Source organism: Thunnus albacares, chromosome 3 (genome assembly GCF_914725855.1).
Source record: "Thunnus albacares chromosome 3, fThuAlb1.1, whole genome shotgun sequence".
NCBI classification, from domain to species: Eukaryota; Metazoa; Chordata; class Actinopteri; order Scombriformes; family Scombridae; genus Thunnus; species Thunnus albacares.
In genome coordinates, this window is record NC_058108.1 from 19,314,356 (window position 1) to 19,333,592 (window position 19,237).

The following is a 19,237-nucleotide window of genomic DNA, read 5'->3' on the forward strand; positions in this document are numbered from 1 at the left end:
TTGTTCAAGAGCATGTGGAAAATGTAAGACGAGGCCTTTTTTCACAGCAGACACTTTGATTTGTTGGAAAAGCACAGGTGTTACTAATAACATTAACAATGACTCCATTCTCCAGGACCCACAAACTGAAACAGCTAAACAGAATCTAGTATCCATCATTGCTGACAATGTACACAAGATCATCCCACATAGAAACATGTTTTGTATATTATACATATTTTGTAAACTCGATATTGTCCTACATGTGAAATTTGGCTTGCAGCATGGCAAAAACAGACATATCAAAACAGTCTCATCCACTGATAAAAAAAAACACTGACTAAGAGGGTTTTATATTAATTTGTGTGCATTTTTTTTCACATACTATAGAGGAATGTTTGAATCTATTGCTACATATCTTCCTAAATGGAGCATTTAAAGGTTAGGGTCACAGTTTTGTAATTTTGTGCAAAAATGCATTTAAAAGTGTATCTGAAGCATTATATGAGGCTTCAGCAGTCTGAGTTAGTCATATCAAGTGGATATCTGCCACATTTACAGTCTTCTTAGCATCAGATTCTGTCTTTGTGTTTCCTTGGACAGTGTTTCCCTGTTGAGCTGCGGTGGAAGAACAGTAACAAAAAGAGGGACTTAGGCACTAAAAAGACTGTAACTTTGAAAGATATCAACTTGATTTGACTCATTTTGGGCAGGAGCTTCATATTAGCTTCAGATAAACTTTCACACACATTTTTACACAGAAGGAGCCTTGTGGATTTTGGCCCCATCACTTACATTGTAAGTGTATTATGAGGAGATCTTCAAATGGTCAGTATGAACATGAGGAACGATTACAGCAAGAAAAACCTGTTTCAGTCTTCATTTGGGTACCTGACTATTGTTTTAATAAAGACTTGAAAAATTGTGAATCCATAGTTTAATTGTGATAGGTATCACTGGCAAATATCTTCCCTTTTTTAGAAATATATTTTTATTGTCAGTGTTGAAAATATTTAGTCTGCTGAAGAACCCCTAACCCAGGAAGTTCAGCAGAAGGTTGCTCACTGAAAATATTCCTGTCTACAATACAATACATAATTTATAAACTTCACCAATTTTAGAAATATTAGCTGTTTCTCCATTCCTAGAGCTGCTGCCTAGAGGTCTGGAGAGCGAAGAGTTCAGGACTGTCCTGCCCTCACTGTTATTGGACAAGAAGTGCTAAATGCAGTGAAGGTGGACTGGAAGTTTTTGCCACATTATCTGGCATCCTGCTTTCTTCCATGTGCAGTAGGTGGTTTACAATTTGTCTTAATTAAGACCTATTAATCTTTATAAAATATCCCTCATTTATAACCCCGGCTCTGCTTTGGAGCCTCCTTATTGGCTGATGGCTGTTGCTATGACATCCTCTGCAGACGCTTCAGAGCGAAGCATTGTGGGATACGCATAACGACGATGTCGAAGATGTTTTGAACAGAAAAGATCGATTCAAAGTTTAAATGGTTGAACGTCATCAAGATGAAGGTCGGTACCTGCGAGGCAGTCGAAAATGCTTCTGTTCTTTTTATTTCGATGTTGAATTTAATCAGACGGAGTAACGTTAGCTACCGTATGTAGCCTCTTGCTAACGGTAGCGTTAATCAATCAGACAACTCCTGGAGACGAAGCTAACAGCTAAAATTAATGTTGACATTTTACTTAAACCAGTTCTCATCGACTACTGTGTCAAATAAGTAAACTAATGAACGAATATGCACAGTCATACAATCATAACACATTGTGTAAAAGTTGTATCCACTATTAGATAATGTTAGTGGCAGCTCATCTGTTTTACGTTTTAAAGAGCTAATATTTCAGCGATTTTGGTCAAATCTCAGATTAACTCAGTTACTAAACTCAGGTTTAGGCTAAGTGAATAATCAAATGTATAATGTTAGAATTAGCCTACATCTTGATTAATTTTACTGGACACCTGTTGCAGATAAATATTGTTTCATAAAGGGTGCTGCTTCTGCTGTCTGCAAATGCTGTATACATAGACGTAAATGTGTGACATTTCGATGGTTATGCCTCTAAGAAAATACTTTTTTTGTTTGTTTTAATCTCATTTAAGAGCTTTGTCTTTAACAAAGTCTGTGATTTAAACCCAATAAAACCGCCCAAAGTTGAGATTTTTTTAACATATAAAATCCCTCCTCACAGGTAGTAGTGCTAGGATCAATTGTAAAGAAGCATTATCAGTAAATACTTGTGCATATTTCTTACTTTACTATGTTTTATTTTTTTACAATAACATTGGTTCTGGTTCATCAAAAATGCTGAAATATAGGGTGTTCAAAACTTTGTATGAATAAGAGCAGATAAGCCCAGTCTCCAGTTTAAGCTTACATTAGAGGATTGGTTCTTTTTTAATTTTACAGCAATTTTTACAGTGAGGAAAACATTTTTCAGTGTTCATTTGGGCACATGATGTTTTTAAGATATAGTTGAAAACTGGTTTGGTGAAAATGTATGCCATATGTATTCATTTGTTGAAAAATATGAATACAATTTAAATTCAGTGAACTTGAAAGCCTTTTTGTCAGTAAAACCACCTTGACAGAAACCTTTTGTGTTCACAGAGCGTTTTCATCCTCGCCGACAAAGCCTGGGCGGGTTCTAACCTACTGTATAAGTGGCAGAAATCTCTTGGTAATTATATCGCTGTTGCAGGGTGAGTAAACTATTGTGGTTGGAAATGTAGCACTAAGTCAACTTTATACAAGATTTACATTAGCATAGTATTTGATGTATGTATGTATATATATATGTATATATATATATATATATATATATATATATATATATATGTATATTTCTAATCATACAGACAGGACAACTCAGTGAAAATATTTGATCGACATGGAAACAAGTGGACTGAGCTCAACCTCCCAGGGTAAGTGTTAGAACTTTTTTTTTTTACCTCCAATTTTGTCTAATTAAAAAAAGATGTTATAAGGAACTGTTATTTCTTTTCTCTTAGACGCTGCGTGGGGATGGACTGGGATAAGGATGGGGACATTTTGGCAGTGATAGCTGCAAAATCCAGCTCCATCTACCTCTGGGATGCCAGCGTGAATAAAACATCTCAGATAGACAGTGGCATGAGGTACGACAAGCACGTATCACATTTTCAAAGAAGGAGAAGTAAGCATTGATCACATTTTTTTAGACTACAGTAACAGTTTGATGATGAGTAAACATTTTTTATACATTTGGTTTGTTTGCTGCTGTTGTTTGTTTCAGCAGAGATCAGATGTCCTTCATCCTGTGGTCAAAGACAAGCCCTCTGTTGGCAGTTGGGACCGTCAAAGGAAACCTGTTGATCTACAATCAGCAGACCTCACGCAAGATTCCTGTACTGGGTAATACAGACACAACTATACAGATACTTGTCGTTTTGTTCATCGACATTCTTCATTTTGTTATACTGTTTGTCTCTCCCTCTCTCACCACAAATGCTAGGTAAACACACCAAGAAGATCACCTGTGGGTGCTGGAGTAGTCAGAATCTACTGGCACTCGGAAGTGATGACAACACTCTGAGCATCAGCAACCATGAGGGGGACACCGTCAGACAGGTAACTACACATGTGACAGACACAAACACAATGATGTCAGTGTCACATCTGCCATGAAACTATATAGTTTTTACATCAGATCGTAGCTATATATTGTATAACTGTTGCTATTATCCAAGTCGACTTAAAAAAAAAGGTGCATCAGCCAAATATGCTTCAAATTGTGGGTCACTCACATTACAAACAACCAATTATAAATACAGCAGGTAATACTACAGTGGTTATCAGCACAAGGTAAACAAATCCAAGCTGAGATGTTTTTCAAAAATGTACAAACAGCAAACAGGCACATAGTCAGCAATTAAAAGAGATGGAATAAAAAAAAGAGATGAAAATGGATCCAGTTCATCCTTTTTTACCTTTTGCTAGACAACACTGCGTGGTGAGCCTGCTGAAATTTGTTTTTCGGTGATGAAGACGGATGAAAGGTCCTCCCTAGGAGAGAGCACTGTAAGTTTGTGTGTTTTCTGACATTTTTCATTAAGTTTCATTACTCTCATTCTACATACTTGTTAAAAACAAATAAGCTTTGAAAGCATGTTTGCAATTTAGTGTCTTTAGATGAAGTGTCACCCGTTTAGATTTGTCATTCTGGGCCACAACATTTACCAATGGCTTATTGATTTAATTGTGAAAAAAAAAATACTTAAGTTAAAAGTTTGATAGTGTTTGTGGGTAAAACTAATGCAGCATGTATGTATGGTGTCTGTTCTGTAATGAAACAATGTAGCTCAACATCATAGCTATAAGTATAGTATAATAAGTTCTAGTTACGTCACAACGTATATTTACCTTCAGGTGAGTGTTTCTGTGGAAAAGAAAATTCTGATGCTCTTCAGTGTCAACGACCCTGAAAACCGGATAGAACTGACCTTTCAGCGCCATTATGGAAACATTGTGTCTTACCGCTGGTACTGCAAACGCTCACACACACACATCAACACCACAAAACAGAGACATTGAATCATTACAGTGAGATATCGGCATGAAAATGAGTTCTCCCTTCTTCCTGTCACTTCCAGGTACGGGGATGGGTATATACTGATCGGTTTTTCCCACGGATACTTTGTGGTTATTTCCACCCACATCAGGGAGATAGGTCAGGAGCTCTACCAGGCTCAGAACCATAAAGACAGCCTCAACAGTGTGGCCATCTCACCAGTGTTAAACAAGGCTGCCTCCTGTGGGGACAACTGGTACATACCGCCCTTAAAAAGAGACATTACGGCCATTCTGTTTTGTTATATCTGGTAACCTGAAAAAACTTGCCTCATGTGTTTTGTTGTTGCAGCATAAAGATCCAGGAGCTGTCTGAGCTCAAAGACATCAGCAATGTAGTTCGGCTGGATGATGAGACTAAAGGTGAGAAATTTCCAGGCACACTGTGAAAGACCCATCTTGAATGCACCACCCACTCCTCCCTCATCTGCCTCCCACTCTCCTCCTCCAGGTCTGGACCAGCTGAACTGGACGGACGATGGACAGTTGTTGGCGGTTTCCACACAGAAAGGGACGCTCCATGTCTTTCTGACCAAGCTGCCTATCCTGGGAGACAGCTTTGGTACCCGGCTAGCTTACCTCACCTCCCTGCTGGAGGTCACTGTGTCAAACCAGGTGGATGGGGTGAGAAGACACACACACACACACATACAAAAATAATTTTAGAGAGGGAATGAATGAATCTAGCAGTACAATAAGAAATAACTCAGTGTACATACCTCCGCCAAGGCTGCACCATATTTTATACCTATTTTTAACAATAGAAAATGTTTTGCATTTTTGTAGTTTGAAATATCAAAAAATGGATGGTCATGGTGCATGAGTGGTTATGACACATAAAATATAACCAGAACGTTTCTCTGGGTCATCCAGATATGTTATGTATCAATTTTGGTACAGACTTGATCAAATTTGATGGAGGTTGAGGTGATTGAGGAGTGTTTAGCAAACAAATGTCAATAACAGAACATCACTGTTGCATGAAATGGTTGAGGCTTTATGTATAGATGCGTATTGGACCATAGAATCCAGTTTAAAAAAAAAAAAATTGTTGCCTCTACGTCTCACAGTTAAGGGGTCATGAGGAAAAAAGTGATAAGTCTACTAACTGTCATATAGTGGTGCTCAGTCATTTATTTCTCAATCCACAGATAAATTTTGCACCAAATTTTAATGACACTTGTTATGCCGTTTTTGAGATTGTCCTGCCTACTAACAGACAACAAATGAACAAAACCAAACATACCTCAAAGGTAATACATAATAAAACAACCAGAGTTAAAGGAGCTCATGTCCGAGCAATATTCCTATGACCCAAAAATAGTTATGTGAGAGAAAAGTGTTTGGAGGAGAAATGAGTGAGCTCAGGTTAGAGGTTTATGGGGTTTAAACTCTGCTGACAGGATTCAGTGTGCTCTTTGATCCCTCTCTGATGCTGTGTGTTTTTCAGGAGAAGCCTGTGGCCATACAAGTGGAAGTTGAGCCCACTTTTATTGCAGTGGGACCGTACCATGTGGCTGTGGGAATGAACAACAGAGCCTGGTTCTATGCTTTGGTTGACCAAAACCCTGGTGTGTGATTGGTTAACTATTAAACCATGTTAGGTAGTGTATGTGTGTGGAAATGTCTGCACATACAGTAGGTTTTATTAAACTGTTTTCATGTGTCTCAGGTTTTAACAAACTGAAGGACATCGAGTATTTGGGGACGATAGCCAGCATGTGCCTTAACTCTGACTATGCAGCAGCGCTGTTTGAGGGAAAAGTCCAGTTGCACATGGTAAGTCCTCTGTATGTGTAGATGTCAGTGCTTTGTTCTTTTTTCACTGACCAGTTAGCAATAAATGAAATGACTACACCTTTTACTGTTTTTGCAGAGAATGAAATACATCTGTGTGTGTTTGTGTTTTCTAGATTGAAGGCCAAGACCAGGAGGAGAAGAAGCAGATGAAGTTGTTTCCAGACGATGACAGAAAAGGACGGATCCTGTGCCACGCACTCACCGCTGACTTCCTCTACTATGGCACTGATGTAAGGCTCAGCACGTGACCTCAGTCAGGACTGTAAATTATTGTGTCATCATAAAAGATCAGGAAGGGCCAATCTTGAATTATGAGGATTCTAATATCAGTTTCTTCTTCCTTTCATCACCAAACAACATTTATTGAAAACGCAATCTCTGAAATTTGTGAAATTGAGTGTTTATGTTTCAGTTTTGTGGATTTAAGAGTTTTCTACTGTTCCATCCCCTTTAAATCCCTTCAGTCTTCATCTGACAATGTCATTGTTATCTTTCCCTTTCATCTCTTGTTTTACTCTGCATCTTTCTGTTTTTTCTAACGTGGCCATGAATTTACAGTCACCTCTTTTGCTCTCTCTCTCTCTCTCAGTTAGGTAATGTGGTGTGTGTCTTGGTGGAGGACTGGGAGACTGTGAGCAGCTACAGCCACTCAGTGGGTGTGAGAAAAGTTTTCCCTGACCTGAACGGCACACGGCTCGTCTTCATTGACGACAAGAACGGCGGCTTCTTGCTCTCCCCTGCAAGTGTGAGTAATAAATGATTACTTGGTAAAGCTGAAAATGCAATGCAGTGTACTCTAAGCTTTATGGTAATTTGCACTTTGATAAAACCCAGTAATTAAGCACCCAGTGATGAACGAATATGAGTATATTGTGGCACGGATAAGGATGAACAACTTTACCCTGAAGAGTCTAAAGGTAATTATTATGTGTGTGTGTGTGTGTACCCATGTGTCCGTCCAGGCAACAGACTCGTGCTTTGAGCTCCCCAACTTCTCTCCCACCATCACCGGAGTGCTGTGGGACAACTGGCACGCCGACAGAGGAGTGTTTGTAGCTTATGACGATGACAAGGTCTACACTTACGCCCTGCATAAAACCACCATATATGGTAGGGAGACGCACACATGCGTACACACGTAATAACTGACCCCGACCTTTCTTGATATTTATTTCCAATAAATTAAAGAGATATTACAGAGATCTGACGTACAGTGTGTGGATATCAGGGTTGTAGTGCTCTTAAAATAGTCTTTAAGAAAGAGATACCTGGATCGTTCTTTTAAACTTGATTTCCTTTTCACTCTTTCTGTCCACTCAGGCCCACGGGTGGTGTTGGTGGGGAGCACTGCACTCCTGTTTTCCCAGAAGCCTTTGCTGTTGCACAACGGGGAGCTGACGTGTCAGACGGCGAGCGGCAAGACCAGCGACGTGGCTCTGAGCACACACTCCTTCCTCAAGACCTTGATCGGCACAGCGCCGGATTCACCGCCAGAGCTCAGCAAGCAGTTGGCTCAGGCACTCATGCTCAAGAGGTCAGCCGTGCTGCAGATACTGCTCACTGACACTGTGTGTGTGCTTCTGGTGGAAAAGAGATATGTCGTACTTCCTGATGTGTTTTATAGATGTGTCAGGAGGCAGTAAATTGAGAATCTTTTTTTTCTGTACATTGATATTGAATACGGACACTTGTACCGTAATATCATTTTGAACTGTTAAACATTGTGATAGATTTGCAATAATAAGATAATAATATAGAAGTTTTCCATTTTTAAAATATTTTACTCACAGTTTGCATTAACACAATATCTCAAGAGACAGAATGTAAAGGGAAAAAAAGACAAAACACAGCACCAAAAAAAGGCTTTCCTGTCATTTATTGAATCAGTTACAGTTATTGAATAGTTTTAATTTGTCCAAATCTGCTTTAAGATTTTAATAAAAATGCAAAAATCATATATATAATATAGGGGAAAAAATTATAGACAACACTCCTATTTCTATATCCACTATTTTTGAAGACCACAGTTATTAAAGAACAGTGTGTGCAAAATAATTTGGAGGGTTTTATGTGTTCATAGAGTATGTGAAAAATATGCAAACAGTAGTAATAAATTAGTTTCTTATTACTGGATATATTTAACATGATGCAGTAGAACAGAACTGTTGTGGATTTCAATAATTTACTAGTTTTACCACTTTACAGAACGTGGGTTTTGTTTTGTTTCACGTTCCGTTCCTGTCACATAACACCTTTAAATTTGCACTCTCGATTAGACTGAATGAAACAACATTTCAGTTATGGGAGACATTTTAATGTGATTTGCCTGTTATTTGTAGAGAGGAGAAATATGTATTTTTGTGTGTTTTCCTGTCCAGGTTCCATGAAGCCTGTGATCTGTGTAAGTTTGCAGGCAGTGACATAGACTGGGCTGAGTTAGGCAAAGCCTGTCTGGTCCACATGGAGGTCGAGCTGGCCATCCAAGTCTACCGCATGAGTGGCAATGTGGGCATGGTCCTGTCACTACAGGGCATCCAGGTACTATTCACACAATGTCTGTTTTTTTTGACATCACACACTTTTTATAACAGACACGATTTGGACATGACAGTCTTCCTCTGTGTGTATCTCTCTCTCTCTCTCTCTTCTCGTCTTTTTGTCTCTGTCTCTCTTTCCAGGGTATAGAGGACATGAATTTACTAGCAGGCCATTTGGCCATGTTTCTGGGTGAATACAACCTGGCTCAGGACCACTATCTGTCCTCAAGCTGCCCCATCGCTGCCCTGGAGGTAAAAAAAAAAAAAAGCACACAAAACCTGAGAGTAAACAGTGTGTGTGACTTACTTGGGTATCAGAAGGAAAATAAGTTATATAATTCTTTCCGTATGATATTATCATTAAGTGGAATTCTGAACGTCAAGCTTGAATTCAAACCAGTGCCTCTAGCACTCACTTTGTGTGTTTGTGTATTTGTGTAGATGAGGAGAGATCTGTTGCACTGGGACAGCGCTCTTATGTTAGCCAAGAGGTTAGCAGAAGACCAGATTCCCTTTATATCCAAAGAATATGCTGTCCATCTGGAGTTTATGTAAGTACACACACACACACACACACACACACACACAAACACACAAACACACATACAGTCACCAAGCACTTTATTAGGAACACCTGTGCACTCTAATGCAATCTAATAAAACAGCTCTGCTGTAAAATCTACTTTTATGAAGCTAATAAATTTTCAGTTTTTGTTGGCATTGTCAGAAAAGTGATGATTCTACTTTATGTTTATTATTAAGGTTGTGGTGAGTGGTGGTGTCCATCCCATTAACATACATTAGGGGAGCAAAATATTGACACTTTTCAATATAATGCACTCCAGTACACCACTACCAACATAATGTAGAATTATCACCTTTCTGATGATGTCAACAAAAATCAAAAATGTATAAACTTCGTAAAAGTAGAATTTATGGCTGAGCTGTTGTATTGAATTGCATTAGACTGCACAGGTGTACCTAATAAAGTGCTTGGGGAGTGTACAGTAGACCTGATCCATCTACACTGTATCTGAACTTTTCTCTCTTTGCAGTGGAGACTATGTGAACGCTCTGGCACACTATGAGAAAGGCATGACCCACGATAATAAAGTAAGTGCAATATATTTATACTCATCTTTCAGCAGCGAATTCCTTTTCACTGGACGATTTAATTTTCTGCTATGCCTATCACACCACAGTGTTGTATGTTCCTAAGGTTATTTTTATTTCATATAAAATAATTTAATAATTCCAGGTAGGTGATTGCTTGCCAGCATCCAAAAAAATCATGTATTTGTGCTGATGTTGTAGTTTTCATAAACATTAGGATACCCAGCCGCTGTGGGATTATTTTAATTCTTTTTTTGGATGAAAATCTGTTTCATCTACTATTTTATTGAATAAATAACATCATGTCAAGTCACATGTGTAATGTTAGATGCTGTGGAGAGGCAGCAGTTACAATCTTCTAGTACAAGACGATTTGTGGTTTATTACAAGCAAATCTCTTCAAGTCTTAATGAAGGTGATAATAATAAAATCCAGTTATCGTAATTGTGCTTATTTCAAAGTTCTGTCTTTCTATTGCTCTCACTTTCCTATTGCTGTGCAGTTCCAGGAGCATGATGAGGCATGTCAGGCAGGTGTAGCCAGGATGTCCATTCGGATGGGCGACATTAGGAGAGGAGCCGCCCAGGCTACTCAGCACCCAAGCAGAATCCTCAAGAAGGAATGTGGAGCCATACTGGAGAGCATGAAGGTAGGAAGCAGCCTTATTTTATGATAGATTGCAGTCAGAAATTAAGGTGTTTGTGTGTGTTTTATAAGTAGCATTGCGAGTATCTGAGCATCAACTAAATCTTTGTGAGTGTTTGAGATTAAGCCTCTTTTATGCCTTTTTGTTCATATCTTCCTCTGTGTTTTTCTTGTCTTTCTTACAGCAATTCTCTGAAGCTGCTCAGCTCTATGAAAAAGGCCAGTACTATGACAAGGCTGCATCAGTCTACATTCGGTGCAAGAACTGGTGAGACGAGTATCAACACACATCAACACTCACGCCTGCAAGTGTATCTCCTCCTTACGTAATTCCCCTTTCTGACTTCACACTCAGGGCGAAGGTGGGAGAGTTGCTCCCACACGTCTCCTCTCCCAAGATCCACCTGCAGTACGCCAAAGCCAAGGAGGCGGACGGCAAGTAAGTTCTCCGTCTGTCTCTACTGAAGACAATCAAAGTGTTAATAAAGAAGCTGATTCGATGTGTGCATTTAATGTGCACCAGGTATAAGGATGCAGCACGGGCCTATGAGAGCGCTAAAGACTGGGACAACGTGATCCGTGTCCTGCTGGACCACCTCAACAACCCAGAGGACGCTGTCCGCATCGTCAGGGAGACGCAGAGCATCGACGGAGCAAAGATGGTTGCCAGGTAGGACAAACGAGAGCACAGGTGTACGTGTACACACACACACACACACACACACACACACACACACAACTACAAATCCTAAACCGTAACTCTCTTAGCTACATTTTCTTAACCTAAACCTAAACTAAATCCTACTTCCAACTTTGACACTAAATTGAAGCCTAAAGTTAAGCTCTTTAGAAACAATAAGGGTTCGTTCATAGTTATTTTAATCTCTGTTTTTATTTCATTTCTATGTCTACATATAAGGTGTTTATACACACTAGATCTGGTCTAATTAAAGGGGATGAGATGTTTCACGCACTCTATTTAACCATTCAGTATTGACATTCGTCATATATCACCTTACATATACTGGCAACAGCATGATAGCCTTTATAGTTTCTGTTTTATGTTGTACAGCCATGTCCAACATGGTTTGGTTAAGGAGGTTCTGAAAACAATAACACAGGAAATTACAAAGTAACAATTATGTCCAATGTCTACCATTTCTTCAACATATTACACCATAATTATCACTTTTAGAACTCACTACTGTCATATGTTGACTTCATCAGATTGAATTCCACATACTGGATGTTAGTGCACAATAATATTGAGTCATTCAGAAGTTCAGGTGAAGCTTAATTGAGCTTTCAGCCGTCCTGAGATATTCACATAAAGTTGAATCTAGGGGGCGCTACGCTGTCTGAGCGACAGGGATTTGTGTGTACTCTGTGTTTTAATGTGATTTGCGTCCTCTTTTAACATTTTTGTGCCCTTTTTAGAGATATTCTTACTGCTTCTACTTTGTTTTTGTTATATTTGTCTACTTCTGTCTTTGTCTGAGCCATGTCAGAGAGACAAAGTTTCTTGAATCTTGATTCTTTCAAAGATAGTCTTTTTACTATTTGTTTTCCCCCACTGCGTTTCCTTACTGAGATGTAGTAGTTTCACGCAAGAGGTGAAAATATTAACTTATCCTTTCATTTTCTGGCGCTCAACTAGTAGATCAATCAGAAAATTGTTACTATTAATTCTTTTTTCTCGGCTGCTTTTTGCATTCATGTTAAAGACCTTTTTTATATGTGTGTGTTTGCAGGTTCTTCCTGCGATTGAACGACCACGGCTCAGCCATCCACTTCCTGGTGCTGTCTCAGTGCAACGACGAGGCCTTCCAGCTGGCACAGCAGCACGGACAGATGGAAGTGTACGCAGACATCATTGGTCAGTCTGTGTGAATGGGGCATCTAAACCTTTCACAGTTTGACGGAAATATTCTGACATTATCTCCTGTTGTGCTATTTGGTAATGATTCAAAACTGTTTCCGTGGAGCCAGTGAGGCAAATCTATAAGTTGAATATTAATTGTGTGTTCGTCAGGCTCTGAGGCGACGCAGGAGGACTATCAGAGCATTGCTCTCTACTTTGAGGCGGAGAAGAAACACCTTCAGGCTGGCAGGTTCTTCCAGAAGTGTGGGCAGTACAGCAGAGTAAGAGCTCTCAGCCATTAATTCATTACTCAATCACTCATTTTACACTAAAGTGTGTGTGTGTGTGTGTGTGTGTGCAGTATCTCATCTACTCATCCGGCCAAGTTGTCTGTTTTTTCTCTCTTGCTGTCTTTCAGGCCCTGAAGCACTTCCTGAAGTGTCCCAACACTGATGACAACCTGGCTGTTGAAATGGCTATTGAGACGGTGAGAACTCGGTGCCCCGGTGATTGTACAAAATGAATTGATCACTCAGTTGAGCGCTCGTGTGTGTGTGTGTATTTCAGGTAGGCCAGGCCAAGGACAACTCTCTGACCAATCAGCTGATAGATTACCTGATGGGGGAGAGTGACGGTATGCCCAAGGTAATTGATACACTGGAACACTGTAGTCGTCTCTCTTACCTTTGACTCGATGGCTGTGACTCTCCCAGCTACATGACTCTGTTGGGATGTTTCCAATGTTAAACTCTTTGTTTGATACGTTCATTTATTGATGTATTCATGACTCATTCTCCCTCTCGCTGTCTCTCCTTCTCCTTGTCTGGTGCTTGTGTAGTGTCTCTCAGTGAGTAGCCTTTTCCAGCGCGTTTGTGGGTTTATGTATTTATCTGCACACACACAGACGCTGTAGTTGTTTGATTGTCTTTGCTCTGTTTTTAAATTGTATAGCTTCTTACATTCATGTGGGGAGTTGACAATATGGGATTGGCACAACCACAAATCTTGTGTTTCTGAAAAATAGCTACTGTAGTAGCAGTTTGGTATTGTGGCAGTTTGTCTGTGTGAAAGGTAAGTGGCCTATTAGCATCAGTATGGAGACTTGTGTGTCTGTGTGACATAGGTTAAATACATCCTTGCAAGTATTTCCAAGATATTACCTTGAGGTCTTGATGCAGAATGTGTTGAGTGCTGCTGTTGTTTAGCAGTAGGGCATGAAACCTTAATTTTCCTCAAGCTGGCTCTTTTACAGTCTGTTATATTTCTTAGCATTTATCTAGAGTCCAAAGAGAAAGATCGAAGACCAGATTTACTCATTTTGAACCATGTTTCTGAGGTATTCTCTTCCTAAAGATGTGTGTTATTGACCAAACACCATCCTAGAAGTACACCTCTCTCTCTAAATACATATTTAAGGAATGGTCAGGCAAATGAGAGGAAAAATGTGGTTGATTGTGCATGTGCTGGATTTAGAAAGTATGTTTTATGTGTCAGTTTACATGGAAAATTCTCAGCCCCCAAAGGTGCAAATTTGCACAGATAGGCCAATAATAAGGAAAGGTTGTGATGGGGATCGTATCTTGTTAATATCCGTAGAGGTTTGTGTAATGTTTCTTTACAAACTTCTCTAAAAATTAATCTAAATAATTCTTAAAATTAAAAGTTAAAATGCGACTTTAAGAGCATGTCTACTCCTGCGTCACTACTTTTGATTTCCTTTAAGTTTGCTAATCTCAGATGCTGAACTGCAGCTTTTAACTCTTCATTTTTTGAAAGGAATAGCCTATATTTATCAGGCAGCCCGAGTCCCTGATGTGTCGTAAATGTTGCCTTAAATCAGACATTAATTGATACGCACACTCATGTATGTAAATCTGGCCCTGTGTGACAGTGAGAGTGGCTTTTGTCTGACCTGTCGATGGTTAGCTGACCTCTCTCTCCTCCTCCCAGGATGCCAAGTACCTGTTCCGTCTGTACATGGCGCTGCAGCAGTACAGGGAGGCCGCTCGCACCGCCATCATCATCGCCAGAGAAGAGCAGTGCGCAGGTAGGAACATTAACCAAGCTGTTTATACATGTGATACAAACTCAGTCATATGTTTTCTTGCTTCTGAATTTCTTTTGTGTGTGTTACTCTCTCAGGTAACTACCGTAATGCCCATGATTTGCTGTTCAGCATGTACACGGAACTGCAGGCCCAGAAGATAAAGATCCCGGCTGAGATGGCCACCAATCTGATGATCCTCCACTCCTACCTGCTGGTCAAGGTCAGCACATGCTGTGATACACCTGCTGTGTCTTAGCTCAGGTTATTTACTGTAATCACATTGATAAGGGAATTATATCTTTGAACTCCTACCAACAAAAGATCACTGCATTCATCAAAGAAACAAACAATTCTGATCAATCATCTCAATGATGAGGTCTTCCTTTAGAAACCTTGTGTATCTGAGAACATCTTGTCTAATTGTATTAATCCGTAATGTTAAAAGAGAGCATTCAACTCCTGTCTGACTCGTGATGGACAGCTAAAAAAAAAACAAAATCAATGCAGCAGAACCAAACATATCTTTTTTTTTTTTTATCCCATGCACTCTTCCTTCTTGTCAAAATCTGGTGCCTACATTACCCACAATGCAACTGTGACTGCAGACAGTTCAGTCAGAGATTTGGTTGTGTAAGTAGCAGCTAACGTAGCCTTGAACCTGTAGCCTCAAACAGAGATGAGGAGCAGTAACCTCACTGCTTTCTACCTGCACACTCTAAGATTTTTCTCATTTTCAAACTTGTAGTCTTCAACTTGTAGTCAATGACACAAGTGACATCACTTTAGGCAGTTTATCAGATTTCACACAGCTCCACGAAAGACTTTAGACACTCTTTTTTTTTTTTTTTACATATACAGTGGTAATACCCAAGACCTGTAAACATACTTTGATGTGTAAAATAAGTGATTAGTCACAGTGATGCTGCTGGGACAACGTCAAATACATCTGAGTGTACCTCTTACCTAATAATCACATCTGGGGCTCAAATATTTATTTTATTTTTCAAAATCCTGCAATTACTCCTTATTTGTTTTGAATTCCACAGATGGTTGTACTTGTTAGAGTCTTGTCCTTTTTTTGTAATTATGACATTTGTAGAATTCTTGAGTTGTCTTTAACTATTAATTTTCTTATAAATATGAGACGAAGATCTCATAATAAAAGTTGTTTTCTCTTAATTTTGAGACACTGTCAACCTTATTAGATTTAAAAATCATTATGACAAAATTTGTGTTTCATAAACCAATTTAAATTATGTGTATGACAAAAACAAAAAATCTTGAAATACTGACTGGAAATCTTCAAAAATTGTCAACATCTGTTGTAAGAGAATGACAGAAATGTGAGTTTAAATGTCAAATGCTGAAGCTTCTTTATCTCAACATTACATTTTGATGAAGATCCACGTGAAGAGAGGAGACCACCTGAAAGGAGCGCGCATGCTCATCCGTGTCAGCAACAATATCAGCAAGTTTCCTGCACGTGAGTCAACAAAGGGAATTTACCTTTTTTTCCAACACTAATCTAATCTGAAATGCACATGAAAAACGCTCAAATGTTACTGGATTTAAAATATTACGTGTTTGTGTGCAGATGTTGTGCCCATCCTGACATCTGCAGTCATCGAATGTCACCGGGCCGGGCTGAAGAACTCGGCCTTCAGCTTCGCCGCCATGCTGATGAGACCAGAGTACCGAAACGAGATCGACTCAAAGTACAGGAAGAAGATCGAGGCTATGGTCCGGTGAGCGACGAGCATGTCCGCACCTTTTTTTTTTGTCTCACCTGAACATTTTCCAAACTCTATCTCATTACGTCACTTCTCGCTTTTCACACATATGTATTTCTCATCTCGTCTATCACAATATGGGCCCCATCTTCCTCTTTTTCATCTCCTTCTCTGCCCTCCTCTACCTCACAATCCTTGTCTTTACTTTACTACATATTTATCTGCATCACAGACGACCAGATACATCGGAGCTTGAGGAGGAAACTACTCCATGTCCCTTCTGTGGCTTCCAGCTACCGCAGAACGAACTGCTGTGCATCTCCTGCAAGAACAACCTGCCCTACTGCATCGCCACGGTACTCGCACCAGATGACACTCACTGAATGTAGATATGAAAAACAAAATAGTTTGCCTTACGTTTTGTATTTTCCTCATTTTGTCCTCGGTCTTTGCTCCCTTTTCATTTTCTCAGGGTCGTCATATGCTGAAAGAAGACTGGTCGGTGTGTCCTCATTGTGAATTTCCTGCTCTCTACTCCCAGTTCATTCTGTAAGTGGCACACAAGCAGCTAAAAGCAAACACCAGCTGTAGTTTCAGTTTTCTATCAATAGCAAATTCATATTATTCTAAAAATCATAGAGACACCAGTGTGACTGTTTCTGAACATCCACACCAAAGTATGAAAACCCTGTTGTCATCAAAAAGACAAAAGGTGCTCGTTTAATTTTTACTGAGTACACTTTTGATTTTTGACTACCTGCATACTGTCTATTTCTACCACTTATATCATGGCTACTGAATATACTCATTCCTTGTAATGTGTCCATTAAAGGACCAGTGTGTAAGATTTATGTTTTCATTAGTGTATCATCACCTGACAGTAAGAATCGTTGTGTTTTCGTTACATTAGCATGAGCCCTTTATATCTACATAGACAGCGGGTCCTCTTCCAAGTAGCCCACCAAACCAAACACTGGCTCTAGAGAGGGCTTTTTGCGTTTTTTTACAAGTTTTGCACCCACTGTAGGTTCTCCTACATCTTGGAAGGGAAGGGGAAGGGGTATTTAGTTGATTACAATCTGCAACCTCACCACTAGGTGTCACTAAATCCTACAGACTGGTCCTTTAAAATCATGTAACATAACTCTTGTCAACAGTATAATCACAGGTTTAAATCCATGTTTAATGTATAAAGCAACAGTTCATGCTAAAGTTGCTACTTACAACTGTTTGGTGAAACAGCTCCATCATGAGTTAAACTGTGCAAACAAAACTTTTTGCCTCCACTTCGTCCCTTATTGTTGTATATCAGGACCCTTCACTTAATGTGCCAGCGTTTTTTGGTTCCACACACACCCTATTATAATAAATACACTATGTTTAAAACTATAAAATATAGAGGTTTAGGCACTTAATAAAGAAAGTGTTTTTCTCCCCACAAAACACTTTTGACATTGTTTCAATTTAAAAAAAAAAAAATCTGTTAGTATAAACAAAGACATACTTGATGTTTTTTTCCTCAGAAGCAGCCACTAATTTGCTCCTGCTAATGGCATATTTTCTTTTCTTTTCCAATTTAAAGCAATAGTTGGAAATCTATGAAATACACTTACCAGTATTTTCGCTTTCTTGCTGAGCATTAGATGAGAAGATCAATACTTACCAGGCAGTTACTGCGCCCAGGCAGGGAACAGTCCTAGCTAATCGCCTCCTGGCTCTAACTTCATATTTAGTATATAAACACGAAAGTTTCTCAGCAAGAACAAAAATAATCGTGTTACCCAGAAAGTCACTTCTCTCATTCCCAAATGTACACTGAACTGTTTGTTGCAGGCTGTTGGAGACGGAGACTGTGTGTCCCATGTGCTCTGAGACTCTGAGCGTCAAACAGGTGAAGAAGATCTCTGATTGCTCCACATACCTGCAGACTGATGAACTGGATCAATGAGGAAAAATAAAATCACATGTATGTAAATGGTTCATGTCAGTCTAATGACAGATTTTCTATTTGTTTAAATAAAATATTTTACATTTTTGATGGAATATATGCAGCTTTTAGTTTTGTATTATGTGGAGTAACAGAACTACAATGATTTAAAGGACCTTTGATATGCCAACAACCAAAAGACAATTCATTCAAATAAAATGCTTTGTATATATGGCTGAAATTGTATATTTTGGCATCTAATAAAACTCCTTTGTCACTTGTTCCTTGTCTCTTTTTACAATATTCACATATTTGGAAATATTTTGATTATCAGCAGCTAACTGGTCATTCTGCTCATTTATGGTTTCCTTGTTTTTACACGAATATAACCAACTCATACTTGTTCAAAGTTCTTCTGACTTTCTCAGCATCTGTATTCAGCAGGCTGACATACCTTAACTTCAGCAGCTATTTATCAGCCACTCTCACTATTATTTTCATCTGTCAGCTGCATGGCTTTAAGGATAGCATCAGTCGACCCACCACTTTGGTCCAGACTGAAATATCTCAATCTGTTGGATGTATTACCATGAAATTTTCTACAGACATTCATGGTTGCTGTATGATTAATTCTCATAACTTTGCTGACTAACTGCTGACGTTTCCTGTAGCACCATGAGGTAAACATTTCATTTGTCCATTACTTAGGCCTATACTGTACCTATGTACAATAGCATCATCATTGTATGCACGTTAAAGTGCTAATGTTAGCATTTTTTAGTTCAAGGCACCGCTGACCCTCACAGCTAGCTAAAACATTTCATCTGTATTTTTTGCGCTTGCTGTCGTGACAGGATGGAATTTATATTAACTATTGTATAATTTGAGAGCATTCACATACATTTGTAACACTTATTTGATGATGTAGTCGCATTGTCCACTGAAATGTGACATTTTTATTAATTTGGCATTGTTG

At 39.1% G+C, this 19,237-nt stretch overlaps 1 protein-coding gene across 2 annotated transcripts; it reads left to right on the top strand.

Annotated features, from left to right (window-relative positions):
• The first annotated feature begins 1,157 nt into the window (after positions 1–1,157).
• wdr19 (WD repeat domain 19) lies at positions 1,158–18,542 on the top strand. 2 transcript variants are annotated; one of them, XM_044346837.1, is made up of 37 exons: positions 1,158–1,269; positions 1,398–1,506; positions 2,604–2,695; positions 2,852–2,917; positions 3,005–3,130; positions 3,268–3,386; positions 3,487–3,602; positions 3,972–4,052; positions 4,401–4,513; positions 4,625–4,798; positions 4,894–4,964; positions 5,053–5,225; positions 6,052–6,172; positions 6,274–6,380; positions 6,515–6,631; positions 6,991–7,146; positions 7,364–7,511; positions 7,722–7,935; positions 8,780–8,939; positions 9,080–9,190; positions 9,380–9,489; positions 9,994–10,051; positions 10,554–10,700; positions 10,882–10,964; positions 11,052–11,135; positions 11,220–11,366; positions 12,448–12,572; positions 12,729–12,838; positions 12,976–13,044; positions 13,125–13,202; positions 14,508–14,604; positions 14,700–14,824; positions 16,006–16,087; positions 16,199–16,349; positions 16,567–16,690; positions 16,807–16,883; positions 18,168–18,542. In XM_044346837.1, exons 2-37 carry the CDS (start codon positions 1,501–1,503, stop codon positions 18,280–18,282), a joined length of 4,053 nt encoding a protein of 1,350 aa, XP_044202772.1. In that variant the 5' UTR covers positions 1,158–1,269; positions 1,398–1,500; the 3' UTR covers positions 18,283–18,542. The 2 variants fall into 2 exon arrangements, with proteins under 2 accessions (XP_044202772.1, XP_044202773.1); XM_044346838.1 differs by having other exon boundaries at positions 3,271–3,386.
• The last annotated feature ends 695 nt before the right edge of the window (positions 18,543–19,237 follow it).